Source organism: Suncus etruscus, chromosome 12, assembly GCF_024139225.1.
Source record: "Suncus etruscus isolate mSunEtr1 chromosome 12, mSunEtr1.pri.cur, whole genome shotgun sequence".
Lineage (NCBI taxonomy): Eukaryota > Metazoa > Chordata > Mammalia > Eulipotyphla > Soricidae > Suncus > Suncus etruscus.
This window is the reverse complement of record NC_064859.1, coordinates 85065331-85085330: the sequence shown is the minus strand read 5'-3', so window position 1 is coordinate 85085330 and position 20000 is coordinate 85065331. Positions and strand designations below refer to the sequence as shown.

At 39.9% G+C, this 20000-nt stretch overlaps 1 protein-coding gene across 1 annotated transcript in view; it reads left to right on the top strand.

Annotated features, from left to right (window-relative positions):
• Positions 1 to 4579: 4579 nt before the first annotated feature.
• LAPTM4A (lysosomal protein transmembrane 4 alpha) overlaps positions 4580 to 20000 on the top strand; it is a 33102-nt gene continuing 17681 nt past the window's right edge. Inside the window, exons 1-2 of the mRNA XM_049784827.1 lie at positions 4580 to 4690; positions 15353 to 15473. Of these exons, the coding sequence (XP_049640784.1) occupies positions 4580 to 4690; positions 15353 to 15473 (232 nt within the window). The remainder of the gene's footprint in view (positions 4691 to 15352; positions 15474 to 20000) is intronic.

The window sequence follows — 20000 nt, the reverse complement described above, 5'->3', positions numbered from 1 at the left end:
CTTGTCAGCCATGAGTTTTATTACTAGTCAGTCACTTATTGGGAAATTGCAAAGACCATATTTCTAAAGTCTTTTTATTTTTAGGTTAGTCATAGGGTGGACTTGAGATTTGTGTGGCTAGAAACACACAAATGAAGGGACTTTTCAAGAGAAAACTTTAAAAATCTATTTGAAAATTTAATATGGAAAAACCTTTTGTTCAGATAAAAATCATGATTTAAAATTAGGAAGCTGATATTACAAAGTAGAGAATAAAGCCCATATTTAAATAAACTGAGTGCTTGACATGAACCTAGAAATACTTAGCCATTCACTTTTAGAATATAAACTCTCTATTTGAAAATGATTTTATAATATCAATAGGAAAAAAGAGATGGAATTAAATCCTGTAACTTTATTTTTATTTATTTGTTTGGTGTCACTCTGTGCTCAGAAATTGCTCCTGGCAGACTCGGGGGACCATATGGGATGCTGGGGACCAAGCAAGGGTCCATTCTGGGTCAACAGTGTGCAAGGAAAACGTTCTACTGTTGTGCTATCACTTTGGCCCCTTTCTTGTAACTTTAAACAAAATTTAAAATAAACACCACAACTTGCTCCTAGTATGTCATACCAGTTCTTAGAATTGTTTTTAAAATGGGAAAAACATCATCAAGGAAGTAGAGGGATGGGATAGGAAGAATGGGGACATGAGTGAGTGGAGTCTTAGTGTAAATAAAGATAGTTTTGGTTTTATTTTTTGTGGTGGTGTGTGCTAAAAATGTTCTAACATGTGGTGATGGTTGCACAACTAAGAGCATATTCTGATAAAAACACTATATTGTACACATTAAATGAATTGCAGAATATGTAAGTTATGTTTTAGGAGCAATGAAAATTATTAATATGCTTCCCCTTCCTAAAGCTGGGAGTTTTGGATATATTCGTTTCGACTAGTTTCTGCATATTTCAAATTTTCTTTTTTTTTGGGGGGGGGGGGTTAGGGTCACACCCGGCAGCGCTCAGGGGTTACGCCTGGCTCTATGCTCAGAAATAGCTCCTGGCAGGCTCGGGGGACCATATGGGATGCCGGGATTTGAACCATCGGGATGTGGACCTGCTGCATGCTAGGCAAACACCTTACCTCGATGCTATCTTTTCGGCCCCTCAAATTTTATTTTCTATCCACTCTTTCATGCACTGCTTGGGCCAGTTGCTAAAGGATATGATTCCAGTGTGATGGGATCTCTGGCCTTGCCTTATATATAGTATCTCAGGATTGTTAGCACAGTGGGAAGAATGTTCTAGAAGTCATTCCCGTCATGGCAAAGAGCAAACGAGGCATATTAATGTCCACTATTACCAACGAATTAAAAACCCAATTTTAGTTCTTGTCTTTGAATGCCCAAATCTCTCTGGCTACTAGAATATCTTTCGATCCAAAAGGCACTATTAGATAGGAGATGCAGAAGTAGAAAGAGCCAATGTTCTTATCCAGAATATGAGCATACTCTAGAGAATATGTAGGATAAAAGAGAAGTGTCCTTTCTAAAATATTTGGTCAATAAGGTATAAAATTGCAGCAATTTAATGTGGTGAAATATTCATATATATCTGAGAAGAGTGTGGGGTTGTCATTTTCTTGAGTCAAATCACCCACCCAGATCCTAACTGAATTTAGTTGCTTTCTGGAGTTACCATGCCATTTGTATACTTTTACAGAGAAAGGGTGTGATTTTTTTATGATGCAAATGTATATTAATGAGCTTATAATAAAGATGTTGTTTACCTGTGGATCATTTGGCCCTTTCATGTGCTTTTAACTGGTCTTAGGTCTAATTGTTTTTACCCTTGTTTGTTACTCATTAACTCTACTGGCAAAAAAATACGAGACTTCCCAGCTTTGTGTGTGGGCCTGATCAAAGATGGAAAGAGTGGGTGATGGATGCTAACACATTAAAGGACAGGGTACAACCATTACTGATCTGTGTATAAGCACATAGCCACTTGTTTAAGGGAATAACAGAATACCTAATTCTAATGGTTCTAAATTTGCTGCAGATTGGAATTATGCTAGCTGTTGTAAAAATGACTTCCCTCTAATAATTCAGTCAATTTTCTCATTAGGTAACCATCCATTGACTGCCTATGACTTTCCCCATTTGGCATTCAAGCAACCAGCTTTCCATGTTTTGTTTGTGCCATGCCCCCAGAGACCACAAGGCTCTCTACATTCAGTCACAAGAGAATGAAGAAAAAGAGCAAAGAGCATCTTTCCATGTACTGCCTCCCTCCCTCTCATACCTGAGCTCTTCTTTAAAGACCTGCTTCAGTGGATTGGACTCGCCAGCTGGCTCACATTCAATAGGAAATGACTATTCTCACTGGTACAGCTACTTATAGGGGATGCTGGAAAGTAACTCTGAGAAATGTTCTGGTAGGTCAGCTACATTGTAAGCACACAGGGACCCCTGCCCTGCCCTGCCCTTTTTCACCACACTTGAACATGGGGGTATTTGTTCCTAGCCTCCTTTCCTTCTTACTATCAGTTTAGGGATTATTTCCTATCTGTAGCAAGTCAGCCCCTGAAGAGGTTGACTGATGGTGGGATGGAGAATGAGGCCCTTTTCTTCCAGCTCGGAGTACGCGTCTGCCACCCTGTCTAGCCCACGGTTCTGAGGTGAAGCGGCGGGTAAACAGCTCGCAGACAATCAGGCTCGTGGAAATATTTGCTTTATTCGGATGGACAAAACTGAAGTCCAAAGACTCAGATTCAGTTCCAGCCAGCCAAAAGCTCCCGGCCTTCCACAGACTCCTGTTTTTATACTCCAGAATCAGGTCCCACCCAATGGTGGGATCAGATACCAACCAATGGTGAAAGCAGAATCAGGTCCTACCCTAGGGTGGGGGCAGAATGCCAGGTCACACCCTAGGGTAGGGCACAATCACCTAATCAGTTTAGGGTGAGCAACATAGTAATCCCCCAAAATATTTACATACACAACACTATCCAGATAGGTTCAGCTCTCCCATTGCACCTTTTATTACCCTATCACTTTTGTGACATTTACTGATTATCTTGCTCTCTGTATAGTATTGGTTGGCTTGAAGGTCTGGAGGCCCCTAGAATTCCACTCCCAGCATGTGCCCACAACAGAGTATAGTCTCTCAGCACAACTAAGTATGCGTGAGTATCAAAACTAACGTGTAAGATTCTGGTGAACCCAGAAACCAGGCATTCCCTTGCCAGTACCACATCCAAACTGTTACTTCAACCATGTTACAACCAAGAGTGGAAGCACTATAATCAAGTATATGGCCACTCCAGTAAGCCTGTACATTACCACTTTGTTGCAACAATTAAGGCAGAAGAAAGAGAAATGAAAAAATAAAACAAAAATGGACAAAAGGCAGGCACACGGTAGTCCAGAGTGCTTTCTCCATCCTGTGTGTTTGATACAAAAAGTGCTCACGTGAACAAGACAAACCATTATTTAAAAAAGAAAAGGCTCAATTCGATCAGTGGAAGAGTTCAAACTCATTCTAATTTCTTTTGTTTGTGTGTATCTTTAATTTTTATTTAATTCTAATTTTTTTGCAGTGTGTGTGTGCACACCCGGCGATGCTCAGAGGCTTATTTCTGGCTCTGCATTCAGAGAACCACTACTGGTGTTGCTCAGGGGACCCTATATGATGCTGGAGATCGAATTTGGGTAGGCCACGTGCAAGGCAAGCACAGTCCCCACTGTGCTAGGCCCTGGCCCAAATGTATCTTACAAACATATCTCTTCATCTGCAGACAACACTTCATCCTGTAGCTTTTCTTTCTCTCAATCCTTTTGCCTCTTAGTTACCTTTGATCGGAGCATGGTAAAAACCCGGGGGTCCTCTCTTGGAAGCCCCCCAATTCCGCCCGCCTTCTTTTCACACCCTAGCCAACCCTACTCACCAAGAACACACACACACACACACACACACACACACACACACACGTGTCACATGACAGACACTGTCCATCGACCACCCCAACAATAAATGTACGTGGCCATCAACCTTTCCTCAGGAAAATCATTCCCGCCTCTTTCCTGCCCCTCATTCCGACTCGTTTCCCCATGTTCCTCATCACATCTCTTTCCCAAGCAGCAAAGGCTTCGAGCCTGGTCCCAGCCAGGACTCCCACTCTGGGCCCAGGAGTCAGTCAATTTCGGTTTCCTTCAAAGGCGGGAAAGCGGCGCTAGGCAGCCTGCACTTCCGATTGGGTCCGGACGCCTGTCAATCACCACGGCTCAGCCAATCAGAGCACGAGCCCGATCGGCCTCCCGCCCTCCTCTGTGAAGCGTGCTTGGGAAGAATGAAGGAATCCAATCGTGCACTCGAAGTCCCGCGAGAGCGGCGCGCGGGGCGGGGTGGGGGGGTGAAAGTACGCAGGCGCGGAAGGAGTGGGCCGGACCCGGGTCGTGGGCGGGCTGAAGTCGCGTAGTCTCCGGCTGCTGAGCCAAGTGACAGGCAGACGGGCTTGCCGAGTTGTCTCGCGCTCGGGGTGCAAAGCTGCGATCGAGGACCGGACCGGGTCGTGACTCTCGCCCTCCAGCTTCCCCCGATGGTGTCCATGTCTTTCAAGCGGAGCCGCAGCGACCGCTTCTACAGCACCCGCTGCTGCGGCTGCTGCCATGTCCGCACCGGGACGATCATCCTGGGCACCTGGAACATGGTGAGCGGGGAAGGCACGGGGGAGCGAGCAAGGGCGATCGGCGAGCGGGGTGCGGGAGCCGACGCTCCCACGAAGTCCGGGGAGTGCGACTTGCAAGTGGGGTGTCGGGTGCAGCGGAAAGGGGAGGCTCTTGCTGAGGGTGCTCCGACTTGGCTGGCTGGCAGGCAGGCTGGCTGGCTGGCTGGGTGGGGAAGTGGGACATTGTGCCTGGGCTGGACTGGGCTGCAATTCCAGGGGAGAGGCGGGGCGGGTGTGTGTGTGTCTGTGTCCGTGTCTGTGTCTGTGTGTGTGCAGCTGGATGGGGTTGGGAGACTGTGTCTGTGTAGCTGGATGGGCTTGGGAAACTCGTGTGTGTGTGTGTGTGTGTGTGTGTGTGTGTGTGTGTGTGTAGCTGGATGGGGTTGAAACTATAGTGTGTGTGTGTAGCTGGATGGGGTTGGGAGACGTGTGTGTGTGTGTGTGTGTGTGTGTACCTGGATGGGGTTGGGAGACGTGTGTGTGTGTGTGTGTGTGTGTGTGTGTAGCTGGATGGGGTTGAGAAACTCTAGTGTGTGTGTGTGTGTGTGTGTAGCTGGATGGGGTTGAGAAACTCTAGTGTGTCTGTGTGTAGCTGGATGGGGTTGGGAGACGTGTGTGTGTGTGTGTGTGTAGCTGGATGGGGTTGGGAGACGTGTGTGTGTGTAGCTGGATGGGGTTGGGAGACGTGTGTGTGTGTGTGTGTGTAGCTGGATGGGGTTGGGAGACGTGTGTGTGTGTGTGTAGCTGGATGGGGTTGAGAAACTCTAGTGTGTGTATGTGTGTGTAGCTGGATGGGGTTGAGAAACTCTAGTGTGTGTGTGTGTGTAGCTGGATGAGGTTGGGAGACGTGTGTGTGTGTGTGTGTGTGTGTGTGTGTGTGTAGCTGGATGGGGTTGGGAAACTCCATTTTGCGCGCGCGTGTGTGTGTGTGTGTGTGTGTGTGTGTGTGTAGCTGGATGGGCTTGGGAGACTCCAGTTGCGGGTCCCTTAGTTCCTATTGTGATTTCAAGACAGCCCCCCTTTCTCCTCCAAGCCTCGGAATTTGCACCCCTCCCCCCCAATCTTTGGAAGCAGAGTTTCGCGATTATGTCATGGCTCTAGGGAAAAGGAAAGATCCTGCTACAATGCTTTTTGTCCGGGACGTTATTTGTTGTTACTATGTGCTTTGTGATGCAGCCTGCAAAGGCTTTGACTCTTGGTAGGTAATAGCGCTTAGCAGGATTTACTCCTTTTACCTACCATAATTTCGTTCTCCTGCCTCTCCAGGCGCTTTGCCTAGCATGCAATTCGGTGTTTTAAGAGACTTTTAAAGTTTATATATTGTTTTTTATTTTATTTTATTTTTTTTATTGTGCTCCTATTGTATCCTGGCTGCTTAGGCTAATACGGACCAAGATCTGTGTCATTCTGCCTTAAAAAGTTGGCGACTCATTAATTATACTCTTGTGTTTTCTTTCTACCACTTCCAAAATCCGTTCACTGCGGAGCTAATTGGTAACTTAAGAGAAGTGATTTTGTTGCGTTGAGGCGTTGATGACTTCACAAGAAACATTTGCAAGCCTTATGTTGTCACGGTCGCTTTGTGATATTTGTAACGTGAGGAGTTAGTGCAGTACTAATCACCTTGCAGTTTCTAGTAACTTCTATGAACTACACCCTCCTCCCCACAAAGAGGAAAGCTCTTTATCACAGACATCTTTTTTGGCCTTTGTTATTTTTTACTTTCCAACCCAGTGCCTTGAAGTCATTACCGTTTGGACAGCCACCAGATGAAAATCCTCTTCAGTTTGGCTGATACTGTTTCATGGCCCACCCCCAGGGGGACTTGCCTGATTTTATGTTATTCCTGACTGCCCTGTTTTGTTTTGTTTATTTTACAGCCTCGTTTTATTGTAAGTTAAAAAAAATAAATCAAAAACAAAAACCAACAACAGATAAACTCTAGAGTGCAAGTTTCTTTGCTGTCTGTAAGTCTATTTTAATTCCTATACTTTATACTTGCCAACATCTTTTTTGTGTATAATTATATCATTTCCCCTCCACCCCCCCCCCCCCCGTTCTGTAGTTTACTGATTTGTGATAATTAATGGCTCTAGCAGGATTGTCTTGCTTGCTTATGTTTTTCTCATTGTGAGAAAGGTCTGGTTTTTTAATTTCTTTTGTTTGCTTTTAGCTTTGCCTTCCATTTCCCTAAATGAATAATTGAAATCTTCAGGGCTCTCAAGCGTTACTCACCCGTCCTCCCTTATATCTAGATGACTTTCCTTTTTAATTGGAAAGAGAATCTATGAATTTTGGCCTCTAGGTTTAAGCTTTCTCTTTTCAGACCCTTCCCTCCATTCACGGAACAAAAGGGTTTCTAACTTCTGGAGGAGAAACCAGCCACCACCCCAACTTCAGCCATCTGCATGTAATTGGCTGTCTTTTTTTTTGCATTTCTTTCCAGAGCTAATTTTGTTGTTGTTGTTTTAATACTGCAGACTCAGCTTATAAAAATGCAGGGCCTCACAGTGAAGAGTTGGTGTTACAGACAACATAACTCAAAATGCAGAGAGGGAAAATTTTAGTAAGGGCATTTATGTCCCAAAGTAGTACTTGAGAACTTTAGATCTGTTTTCCAGTGGAAGCGCTTGTTATGAAAGCATTAGATATATCTCCCTTCTTCCATGCTTTAGTTTCATAGTTTAAAAAAAATTCTCATAGCTGTTCTTCTGATTTTGCATGGATTTCTCTGACTAGTGGAATATTTAAGCTGCTTAAATCACTCTCTCAATAAAGAGTCTTACTGACTCTCAATGTGAAAGGTTTTGCTGCTCATACGAAAGGGCAGGCCATGGGGACCCTGCATTCAATCTTTTGTCTTCCGGTTGCTTACTCTGTCTAAAACATTGAGGCTCTTCAATGTGGTATCTACCCTGAAGATATTTTTTATTTTACAAAGAACTTGAGAGAACATATACAAACATGGAACTTACAGTATAGTGATAAGGGAGAAGGGGGAAGTAGATGATCAGTACAGTCAGATTATAATTAGATGTAGGGAGTGGAAAAATACTTTTGTTGATTCAGTGTTATAGATGAGTTTTAAAAGTGTCACTTCAATACATACCAATGTATAGCCATAGTTCTGAAGCCAGAGAAATAGTAAGGAATTTGCCTTATCTGCAGCCAACCCAGGTTCAATTTCTAGCACTCCAGGAGTGATCTCTGAGTCCAGAACCAGGAGTATACCCTGAGCCCTTGCTAGGTGTGGCTCAAAAACAAACAACAACAACAACAACAACAACAAAAAAGGCAATTTCTACTAGAAGAAAAGACATAAAATGAGAAAGACCATGTAAACAGAAGTATAAAATGTCTAAAGAAGGTATTGAAGTTCCAGAAGGTTTATAAAAATGTTTCTTTATAAATCTTTATTGTGTAATATGAAGGTGGGTTGGATAGACACCTCATCTCCTCAGCTACATTTTTAAAATATTTTCTATTGGGGACAGAATACTGTTCTCTGTAGATTTCTCTTTGGTGCTAGGGGACTGCAAGTCCTTCCGCTGCCAGGTTCAAGCACTGTAGCAGTGGCCTTATCTGATACCGTGCCATTGTTTTCTAGCAATTGTCCCTTCTGTATACCAAAGTTTGAGTGGGGCATTAAAGACACCAGCACCAATTAGACTATGCAGCAGCCCTGACATGTTACGTTTGGTGCTTTAGATTTGGGAGACACAGGCCTGGCCATAGTATCAGGTGAAAAACTGTGAAATTTCACTGTGAACCTGAATTTGAATTGTGGCATTGAGAGACATCATTAGAGAATTTGGGGATTTTAAAAACAGTTTCTTCCATGGCATAAGCTTCAAATGTTGCTTGTATGATTACATTTGTTGGCAGAGATTTTTGTCTTTCAAAGTTAAGAATAAATTCTGAACATTTGTAAGACATTTTGGGACTTGGAAAGATCTGATACATGGTTGATTTTTCTCAAGTCTCTCAATTGTAACAAGAACAAAAAAAAGTAAGATAAGCTGGGGGAGAAACAAAGATAGGTTTCCTTCAGTTGTATTCCTTTCCAACTCTCAGTGATTCTTTAATAGCATAGCTTGTTTTTAATTTTCAAGTTAGTATTTTTCCTTAAACACATTGTTTCGTACCATTGCGTATGGCATTTGTAGCTTTTGAAATGATAGTTTCCCCCACTCCCAAATCATTAAAAACAACAACAAAAACTAAGGAGAAAAATGTGAATACAGACTTTATAAAATAGTATAAACTTGGCTTGAGCAGTAGCAGCATAGTGGGTAGGGGACTTACCTTACACCTGAGCAACCCCCAACCTTGGTTCTATATCTGAAACCCACATGGTCTCCAGAGCCTACCAAGAGTGACTCTTAAGCAGCCCTGTATGAAGCCCAGAAACAAAAGCAAAATGGAACAGTATAAACTCTAGTATTCCCTTTTCTTTGTGCTGTCATCATTACCAATATTTTACTAATTCCTGTAATATTTCTAATGGGTACCCCAAGTGTTCGGTAAAGCTTTAAGAAGGAGAGAGAAGAGAGGGGAGAGAGAGGGGGGGAGGGGGCAGGGGAGAGGGAGAGGGGAGGGGAGAGGGGAGAGGAAAGGAGGAGAGGGGGAGAGGGGGGAGGGAGAGAGAAAAATAGAAGAGAATAGAAAGAGAGATGAGAAGAAAAAAAGAAAAGAAATTCTGATGTCCCCTCTTGACTCCTGGAAAGGTTCCTCTGAGACCCCGCTTTTGGGGGGTGTTGGGCCACAACCAGTGGCACTCAGGGGTTACTCCTGGCTCTGCACTAAGAAATCGCTCTGGCAATCTTAGGGGCCATATGAGATACCTGGGATCAATCATGGGGTCCGTCCTGGGGTCAGACACATACACGGCAAACACCCTACGGCTGTGCTGTCGCTCCGGGGGCCCATATTACTAGTCTCTTGTGTGTACTGATGACATGTTAGTTGAGTGTCTTTTCCTGGTTTTCCTTCTTGCAGAGTGTCCTCCTGGAGGGTGGATGGTGATCTTTTTATCAGAGGTGGATCTCATAGCTTAGTTTATTAATTTGAACATTTGGAGTGTTCCTTAGTTGTTGAACAAATGATCACCTTCCCCCACAAAAGTCGTTGGAATAACTAACTTGTAACTGCATGTAACATAAATATCAGCATAAAAACATATAATAAAAATTAAATATAGATTGATCTTTATCTGGTAACATTTCTTGAGTTGTAGATGACTCTCCTCTTCCTCTTCCCTCCCCCTCTTTACTCACTCTCCCTCACTTTCTCCTTCTTTTCCTTCTCTCTTCTCCACCCTCTTTCTTCAGCTCTAAGACTCTTATCAGAATGCCCAAAAGAAAGCAAATTATTTTAATTATAGTCTCCACAGATACTAGCTAGTGGCAAAATATGTTGTGGGAAAGCTAACCCATGATGGATTTAAAAACAAAACAAACCAACCCTCAAGAATTTTTCTGAAGTGGGAGAGGGAATAAAATAAAGCAGAGGAGGACTGTTGAGATAGTACAGCAGTACAGTGGGTTGTGCCCCTGCCTGAAACTAACTTGACCAGATTTTTCTCTCCTAGCACCACATACGTGGTCCCCTGGACCCTGCCTGGAGTAAGAAAAAGGAGAATTTCACTTCTGAAGCTGAATTCTTCCATGAGTCTGACACTAGTACTTTATAATTAGTAAAACCTAAATACATCTAGTTGTTTTATTCCTTTGAATTGTGTAAAAGGCTAACCAAAAACAGTGTGCAACTATATATTTTTGCATTATAAAACTTAGAATATTTTCTCCTACACTAAGTGGCCTAGCTTTTGCCTCTGTTGTTAAAAAAATTGTGCAGATGCTGCATTCTCTATTCATATTAATAGGCTTAAAGTTAATAATTTTATTATGATTTCCTTATTTTAACATAATTCAAAAAATAATTGTTTATAATTATTGCTAATACCAAAGATATTTTCATTCCTTCTCTCTTTTTTTCTTTCTTTCTTACCTTTTTTTTTTCTTTTGAGCTACAGCTGGCAAATACAGAGGGGTAATTCCTGGTTCCACTCAGGAATTAACTCCTGTTGGGCTTGAGGTGCCATATGGGATGCCAGGGATCAAATCTAGGCTGGCCATGTGCAAGATAAGTGCCTTCTCACTGTTCTATTGCTCTGGACCCTCAGAGAAATTTTCTAATGCAAATTATAAAGTTGATTTATGTTTTTGAAAACTGTTACTTATATCATCTGTAAATCAGAAGTATGTAGTGCGGCCTGAGAGATACTAAGGGCTCTTGCCTTGCATGTGGCCTCCTGAGTTTGATCCCTGGTACCCTATATGGTTTCCTAAGCTTTGCCAAGAATGATTCCTGGGTACAGAGCCAGAAGTAAGCCCTTCCTCAGTACTGTTAGTGGTGTAGCTCACACACACACACACACACACACACACACACACACACACACACACACGGTAAATAACTCAGTTTTATATTTGCTTAATGATAAATCTGTAAAAATAACAGGAATGGGTTTTTCAGATTAATAATTTAAGTTAATTTTTTATAAATTAATAATGACCTAATAGAAAATAACTCAATGAAAGTTGAGCTTCTTAATGGAGTAGTAATAAGATTTATTTTACTGTTTCTTGGTCTTTTGAATTAAGTAATGATTTGTGTTTATTATTTAGGAGTATGATTCACAGCGAAATTAGATTTTGAAGTGCCACTATTTTTAGAAGAAAAGTGGATGAGTCCATGATTTATCATGGACGAGAATAAGACATTAAAAGCTTCGTTTTTGTGAATGAATATATATATATATATATATATTATGTCTCTAGCCCTAAATTCCTAAATGTTTGTGGTATGTTATTTCCTTCAATTAGTTACTGTGTTTCATGGTTTTCTATATTACTCAGGGCATTTTTATTTATTTAAAAAGTTTTATTATTATTATCATTATTATTTTTGCTATAATTGATGATTTGTCTGTTAAATATTAATTCACTTGTTAATTCATGTACTACATAAGTTGATGCATTTTACTATATAACATTTAGTATGCATTACTCATATACTATAAACTCACTGCAGTAAAAATGGGCAATTAAAGCAAACAAGCAATGAGCCATAGGGCTGGGAATACCGTTCAAAGGACCACATAAAAGAACCTAAACTTGATCTCTGTCACCAGATATTTACCCCATGCACCCCTGCCAAATATATCCCTGGTGGTCTCCAGTGCCACCATCACCATCATTTAGTTGTCAAGGCATATGGACCTGGCCAGGTTAACTGGTGTGGCCCTGGGCTCTCAGGACTACTGTGCAGGCTCTCCCAGACAAATCAACCAGGAAGCCACTTGACCAAGATGGTAGTCTCTTGGAAGACCTTTCAAGAGTTGAAAGTTCCCTCCCTGCCTTTCACTCTAATTCTAGAGGTCTGACTTTGACAATTACAACTGAGTAGAACATTTGGAACCATAATGAAAGACGCTATCCCAGGCTTCGTCCTAAGATTTGTGCGAAAATCAAGACCACTAATTACAGAAGACTTATTACAACAACTGGGATGGAACAGAACTTCTAGTACCATAAAGAAAGATTCTATCCTAGATTTCATCCTATGACCTATGAAAACACCAAGATCTCTAGCTACAGCGGCCTGATTTTTATCATCTACAACTGAGTGGAAAGTTTCCTGGCACTATAAAAAGACCTTTGGGTTCAATGATGAGTATGTACAGAGCCTGTCTGTAGTTGTTCCCATGACAGTATGCTTCAAGGGCAGAGAAACCCTATGTATCTCTTAGGCCAAGGGAATTCCATTTCTAATTTCCCCAATACTTACTGTGCCTATACAAAAAAAAAAAAAAAAAAGGCACAAAACCTTGCCACACTAGCCCTCTTTCCTGATTTTTCCTTTTTCTTTGTTCTTGTTGTTTTGTTTTGTTGTTGTTGCTGCTGCTGTTGTGCTTTTTTTTTAATAGTTGTTGGGTTTTTTGTTTTGTTTTGTTTTTCTTCTTTTTTTCCTTCTTTTAAATTGATATTTATAGCCTCTAGATAGACTCCTCCGAGTTTTTTTTTTTTTTTAACAGAACCACATAAATTGAATCATCTTGTTCTGCCTCATAAATTGAGGGGAAAAAATGGATGGTACCAGGACCAAACAGTTGTATGAACATTGAATGGAAATAAAAAAATGATCAGAACAAACCCAAAGTCAATGATAACAGAATCCATATCCAATCTACAACAAGCTATACATAGAGGGGAGCAGTTACACTAGCAGTCATGGGGCAAATAAGGGAGATATAGGATGCATGCTGGGAACAGGGGTGGAGGGAGGACAACACTGGTAGTGGGAATGGCCCTGATTCATTGTCACTATATATCTTAAATATTACTCTGAAAGATTTGTAATTCACTTTGGTCACAATAAAAATTATTATTATTTTTTTTTTTTTAAAAAGTTCCCTGCCTTTCAGCAATGCAAGGAAAAGGCATGCTTCTGAACATTTTGGGGTGAATAAGTATAGACATTTTATAGCTGTAGATAAAAAAAGTTTTGGAAAGATCACAAAACAGGAATTGATTAACAGTTTAACAGTTCTACTGTTGATTATTGATTGTTACAATGATGTGCTGTGCACTATGTCTTAGAAAGAACCAGATTTGTACCTACCTAGTGATATCCTCTCCTGGTCTAGGTAAATTAACACTTCAGTTACTTCCTGATCCTTACTGTTGCCCCAACTTCAAATGGCTTTGGTAATATAAGGTTTGAGGAATAAAGTTTGAGGAATAAGGAAGTTTTATACACACACATACATACACTGTATATATAGAAAGAGAAGGAGGAGGAGCAGAGGAAGAGGTAGAAATGTCCTCAGTTTAAATTGATTTTGAGTCTGTTATTATGGCACTGTGGTTAGATTAACGTATTTTTTTTAGATTAACGTATTTAATGGTAAAATATTCATCTGCATGTTTTACCAAATGAAGATGCTTTCAGTTTAATCTTACAGAAGCTGTAGGAGAGAGCTGCACAATGAAGTTGATCTGTTGGTCCATTGAAAGTGAAAGATGTTAAAATTTTCACCATGGGGATAAGATAGGGAGATGTAGGTGAGATCTCTGGATAGAATCATTACTAAATCTGCTTTTGAGTATATAAATTGAGTTATACCTCTTATGATATTGCCAAAAACCACTAACCACCAGAAGCATAAACAATTTCTTTTTAAATAAGCAAAACACTGATAAATTAGCAAAAATCACTAAGTACAGTGATTGGATGTCAGCAGTGTCTTTGTCTCGATGTTCTTTTGGATTAAATAAAGACTAATTTTTTCAAAAGGTTGTTTGATTAAAGGGTACGTGTTGGTTAGCCTCTGGCAGCTTAGTCCTTAGCCCAGTTATTATTTTTTTCTTTTTCTTTTTTTTTTGTTTTTTGGTATAGACCTGGTATTGCTCAGAGGTTACTCCTAGTTCTAGACTCAGAAATCACTCCTGGCAGGCTCAGGGAACCATATGGGCTGCTGGGGATCGAACCCTGGTAGGCAGTGTGCAGGGGAAACAACTCCCCATTGTGCTATATTGTGTCGGCTCATTCTTGTTCTTATTTGCTTATGGTTGAGATAGCGATGCTGATTGCAGTGCTGTTCATAGTTTCAAGTATGAGAAGCCGAGAGAGAAACTGAATCTGTAAAATGTCAGAATCTTGACTTGGGCAGATTGTGATAAGGTGAAATTCAATTGCATGACTGGGGCATATGCTCAAGTTATATCTTAAACTAATGGTACAAGCACAGACGTTAGCTCTACAGAACCAAATGTGAAAAAGAATTGGGAGTTTCTTTAGGGAGTAGTTACAATGCCTGGTTTCACTAATTGAAATGTCTTAGTCAGGAAGTAAGAACTGTGAGGCTGCTGAGCTCTGAACAAGCTGTTCTTACTTGTTTTTAGTATGTGATAAAAACTAGTGTGTGAGGAGAGCAATGAGTATACGTAAAGAGAGGAGGTTGGAAAATACGCTAGTTAGGAAAATAGCTCAAATGCCTATATGTTTATTGTAGAACAGACAATACTTGGAGATACCAGACAACTGCCTTAGATGTGAGAATAACTTCAGAAAAGGAAGCAGCAGGTCCTCCTCAGACCAGTAGGTGGAAGTTTAACAACATAGCCAAATCTTGAAAAGTCTTTTGAGCGTTTAACTTTCACTTACAAGGAAATAGTTCTCTGACAGTAGGGGATTCAAGGCATATCTGATGAAGTAATGTGCTTACCTGATAGGCAAATACTAGATGAATTCTAGCTTTTTCTTATTCAAAATATGAAAGTAATGTATCAATAAAAGTGAACATGGGCATTTTGTAATGATCCCTTATTTTTAACCGGACAGCATTTTTTTGTTAAATTGATATTATTAACACAATCATTTGACATATTTCCTGAAGTGATTAATGTTTATACTTTATGAAATCTTATATTTTTTGTCCTACAGTAGGTTTTGTCTTTTACTTTGTATCTTTGTTACTTAAAGTAGAACTGTTCCAAATAAAAGAAGACAAAATAAAATTGTTGAAGGCCACTTTCTTTCTAATAGTTAAAATTAATGATAAACTATTATCTTTCTCAGGTGGTGAACCTGTTGATGGCAATTTTGCTGACTGTGGAGGTAACTCATCCAAACTCCATGCCAGCTGTCAAAATTCAGTATGAAGTTATTGGTAACTACTATTCATCTGAGAGAATGGCTGGTATGTATTGAGTTAAAATATCTTGTACTAATGATGCTTGGGCATATTATCTATGTAGAGGTGGGTTAATTGAATCATGTTTAAGTTACTGTGCTTGTTAAAACAGAAAAGTGTGTTCTTGTGAATTTTTTTTAATGATATTCAAGGAGAATTATCATTGACTCTTTCTAGCCAGAGAATATATAGGGTAAGTAAAAGATTTTTTGAGAAATAATAGTATGTCTGTGTATCTGGACTCCTTTTGGGTACTATAGAAGGTAGAGAAAAAGAAGAATTTCATAAAAAAAACATTTGAGCTAAAAGTGTAGATGAGTGATTTGCTCATGGACTAAGTATTAGACTTAAAGTAATATATAAAAAGAGTTATTTGGTGTTTTTCTTTATTTAGTCAATCTAAAGACATTTCCATTGGTTAGACAAATAGAGATCCATTTGAACTTAGTTGAACAAGACCCCTAGAACTTTTAATACTTTAATGCCCTTTAAAGTATATTTATCCTGGGGCCGGAGAGATAGCATGGAGATAAGGTGTTTGCCTTTCATGCAGAAGGCCATCGGTTCGAATCCCGGTGTCCCATATGGTCCCCCATGCCTGCCAGGAGCAATTTCTGAGCCTGGAGCCAGGAATAACCCCTGAGCACTGCCGGGTGTGACCCCCCAAAAAAAGGAAAAAAAAAGTATATTTATCCCTTAACAGAACTAATATTAGTTAATTTTGTCTAAAGTAAAGGTACAGAAAAGTTCTGATTAGGATATGTATTATTATAAGTTATGTTAGAAATTTGTTTAAATTATTTAAACATAAAACAATGCCTTAAACTTTTCAGTGCCAACAAATTATACATAATGATTATTTTAATTTCACCTCAAAAATATTTCCAGTTAATATGTCTATATTCTATTTTAAAATTAACAATCTTAATCATAGTTTTAGGCTTACTACCTATAATATAAAACTTCTAGAAGAGGGATATGGAGTGCAAAAACAAAACAAGAAAAAAACAAACCCAGAAGTTTCTGAGTGTCATTACATATATGGCCTTCTTTGACCCACTTAGGTTTTGTTGTTTTTTAAAATTCGCTTGTTAACTCAAGTGAGTCATTGGTCACATTGCTAACTTTAACTACTAGGAACCATGTAGAATTCAGTGACTGTCAGTGTATCTCATATTGTAGTACAAATACAAATGTTAGCTTTTTTCTTTTTTTTTTTTTTTTTTTTTTTTTATTTAAACACCTTGATTACATACATGATTGTGTTTGGGTTTCAGTCATAAAAGGAACACCACCCATCACCAGTGCAACATTCCCATCACCCAAGTCCCAAATCACCCTCCTCCCCACCCAACCCCCGCCTGTACCCTAAACAGGCTCTACATTTCCCTCATACATTCTCAATATTAGGACAGTTCAAAATGTAGTTATTTCTCTAACTAAACTCATCACTCTTTGTGGTGAGCTTCCTGAGGTGAGCTGGAACTTCCAGCTCTTTTCTCTTTTGTGTCTGAAAATTATTATTACAAGGGTGTCTTTCATTTTTCTTAAAACCCATAGATGAGTGAGACCATTCTGCGTTTTTCTCTCTCTCTCTGACTTATTTCACTCAGCATAATAGATTCCATGTACATCCATGTATAGGAAAATTTCATGACTTCATCTCTCCTGACAGCTGCATAATATTCCATTGTGTATATGTACCACAGTTTCTTTAGCCATTCATCTGTTGAAGGGCATCTTGGTTGTTTCCAGAGTCTTGCTATGGTAAATAGTGCTGCAATGAATATAGGTGTAAGGAAGGGGTTTTTGTATTGTATTTTTGTGTTCCTAGGGTATATTCCTAGGAGTGGTATAGCTGGATCGTATGGGAGCTCGATTTCCAGTTTTTGGAGGAATCTCCATATCGCTTTCCATAAAGGTTGAACTAGACAGCATTCCCACCAGCAGTGGATAAGAGTTCCTTTCTCTCCACATCCCCGCCAACACTGTTTATTCTCATTCTTTGTGATGTGTGCCATTCTCTGGGGTGTGAGGTGGTATCTCATCGTTGTTTTGATTTGCATCTCCCTGATGATTAGTGATGTGGAACATTTTTTCATGTGTCTTTTGGCCATGCGTATTTCTTCTTTGTCAAAGTGTCTGTTCATTTCTTCTCCCCATTTTTTGATGGGGTTAGATGTTTTTTTCTTGTAAAGTTCTGTCAGTGCCTTGTATATTTTGGAGATTAGCCCCTTATCTGATGGGTATTGGGTGAATAGTTTCTCCCACTCAGTGGGTGGCTCTTGTATCCTGGGCACTATTTCCTTTGAGGTGCAGAAGCTTCTCAGCTTAATATATTCCCATCTGTTAATCTCTGCTTTCACTTGCTTGGAGAGTGCAGTTTCCTCCTTGAAGATGCCTGTAATGTCCTGTAGTGTGTTGCCTATGTGCTGTTCTATATATCTTATGGTTTTGGGGCTGATATCGAGGTCTTTAATCCATTTGGATTTTACCTTTGTACATGATGTTAGCTGGGGGTCTAAGTTTAATTTTTTGCAAGTGGCTATCCAATTGTGCCAACACCACTTGTTGAAGAGGCTTTCCCTGCTCCATTTAGGATTTCCTGCTCCTTTATCAAAAATTAGATGGTTGTATCTCTGGGGAACATTTTCTGAGTATTCAAGCCTATTCCACTGATCTGAGGACCTATCCTTATTCCAATACCATGCTGTTTTGATAACTGTTGCTTTGTAGTACAGTTTAAAGTTGGGAAAAGTAATTCCTCCCATATTCTTTTTCCCAATGATTGCTTTAGCTATTCGAGGGTGTTTATTGTTCCAAATGAATTTCAAAAGTGTCTGATCCACTTCTTTGAAGAATGTCATGGGTATCTTTAGAGGGATGGCATTAAATCTGTATAATGCCTTGGGGAGTATTGACATTTTGATGATGTTAATCCTGCCTATCCATGAGCAGGGTATGTGTTTCCATTTCCGTGTGTCCTCTCTTATTTCTTGGAGCAGAGTTTTATAGTTTTCTTTGTATAGGTCCTTCACATATTTAGTCAAGTTGATTCCAAGATATTTGAGTTTGTGTGGTACTATTGTGAATGGGGTTGTTTTCTTAATGTCCATTTCTTCTTTATTACTGTTGGTGTATAGAAAGGCCATTGATTTTTGTGTGTTAATTTTGTAGCCTGCCACCTTGCTATATGAGTCTATTGTTTCTAGAAGCTTTTTGATAGAGTCTTTAGGGTTTTCTAAGTAGAGTATCATGTCATCTGCAAACAGTGAGAGCTTGACTTCTTCCTTTCCTATCTGGATTCCCTTGATATCCTTTTCTTGCCTAATCGCTATAGCAAGTACTTCCAGTGCTATGTTGAATAGGAGTGGTGAGAGAGGACAGCCTTGTCTTGTGCCAGAATTTAGAGGGAAGGCTTTCAGTTTTTCTCCATTGAGGATAATATTTGCCACTGGCTTGTGGTAGATGGCCTTCACTATATTGAGAAAGGTTCCCTCCATTCCCATCTTGCTGAGAGTTTTGATCAAGAATGGGTGTTGGACCTTATCAAATGCTTTCTCTGCATCTATTGATATGATCATGTGGTTTTTATTTTTCTTGTTATTGATGTTGTGTATTATGTTGATAGATTTACGGATGTTAAACCAGCCTTGCATTCCTGGGATGAAACCTACTTGATCGTAGTGGATGATCTTCTTAATGAGGCATTGAATCCTATTTGCCAGGATTTTGTTGAGGATCTTTGCATCTGCATTCATCAGTGATATTGGTCTGTAATTTTCTTTTTTGGTAGCGTCTCTGTCTGGTTTAGGTATCAAGGTGATGTTGGCTTCATAAAAGCTATTTGGAAGTGTTTCTGTTTGTTCAATTTCATGAAAGAGTCTTGCCAAGATTGGCAGTAGTTCCTCTTGGAAAGTTTGATAGAATTCATTAGTGAATCCATCTGGACCTGGGCTTTTGTTTTTCGGCAGACATTTGATTACTGTTTTAATTTCATCAATGGTGATGGGGGTGTTTAGATATGCTACATCCTCTTCCTTCAACCGTGGAAGATTATAAGAGTCCAAGAATTTATCCATTTCTTCCAGGTTCTCATTTTTAGTGGCGTAGAGTTTTTCAAAGTAGTTTCTGATTACCCTTTGAATCTCTGTCATATCAGTAGTGATCTCTCCTTTTTCATTCCTGATACGAGTTATCAAGTTTCTCTCTCTCTCTTTCTTTGTTAGGTTTGCCAGTGGTCTATCAATCTTGTTTATTTTTTCAAAGAACCAACTTCTGCTTTCGTTGATCTTTCGGATTGTTTTTTGAGTTTCCACTTCGTTGATTTCTGCTCTCAGCTTTGTTATTTCCTTCTGTCTTCCTGTTCTTGGGTCCTTTTGTTGAGCATTTTCTAGTTCTATTAGCTGTGTCATTAAGCTACTCAGGTAAGCTCCTTCTTCCTTCCTGATGTGTGCTTGCAAAGCTATAAATTTTCCTCTCAGTACTGCTTTTGCTGTGTCCCATAAGTTCTGAGAGTTTGTGTCTTTATTG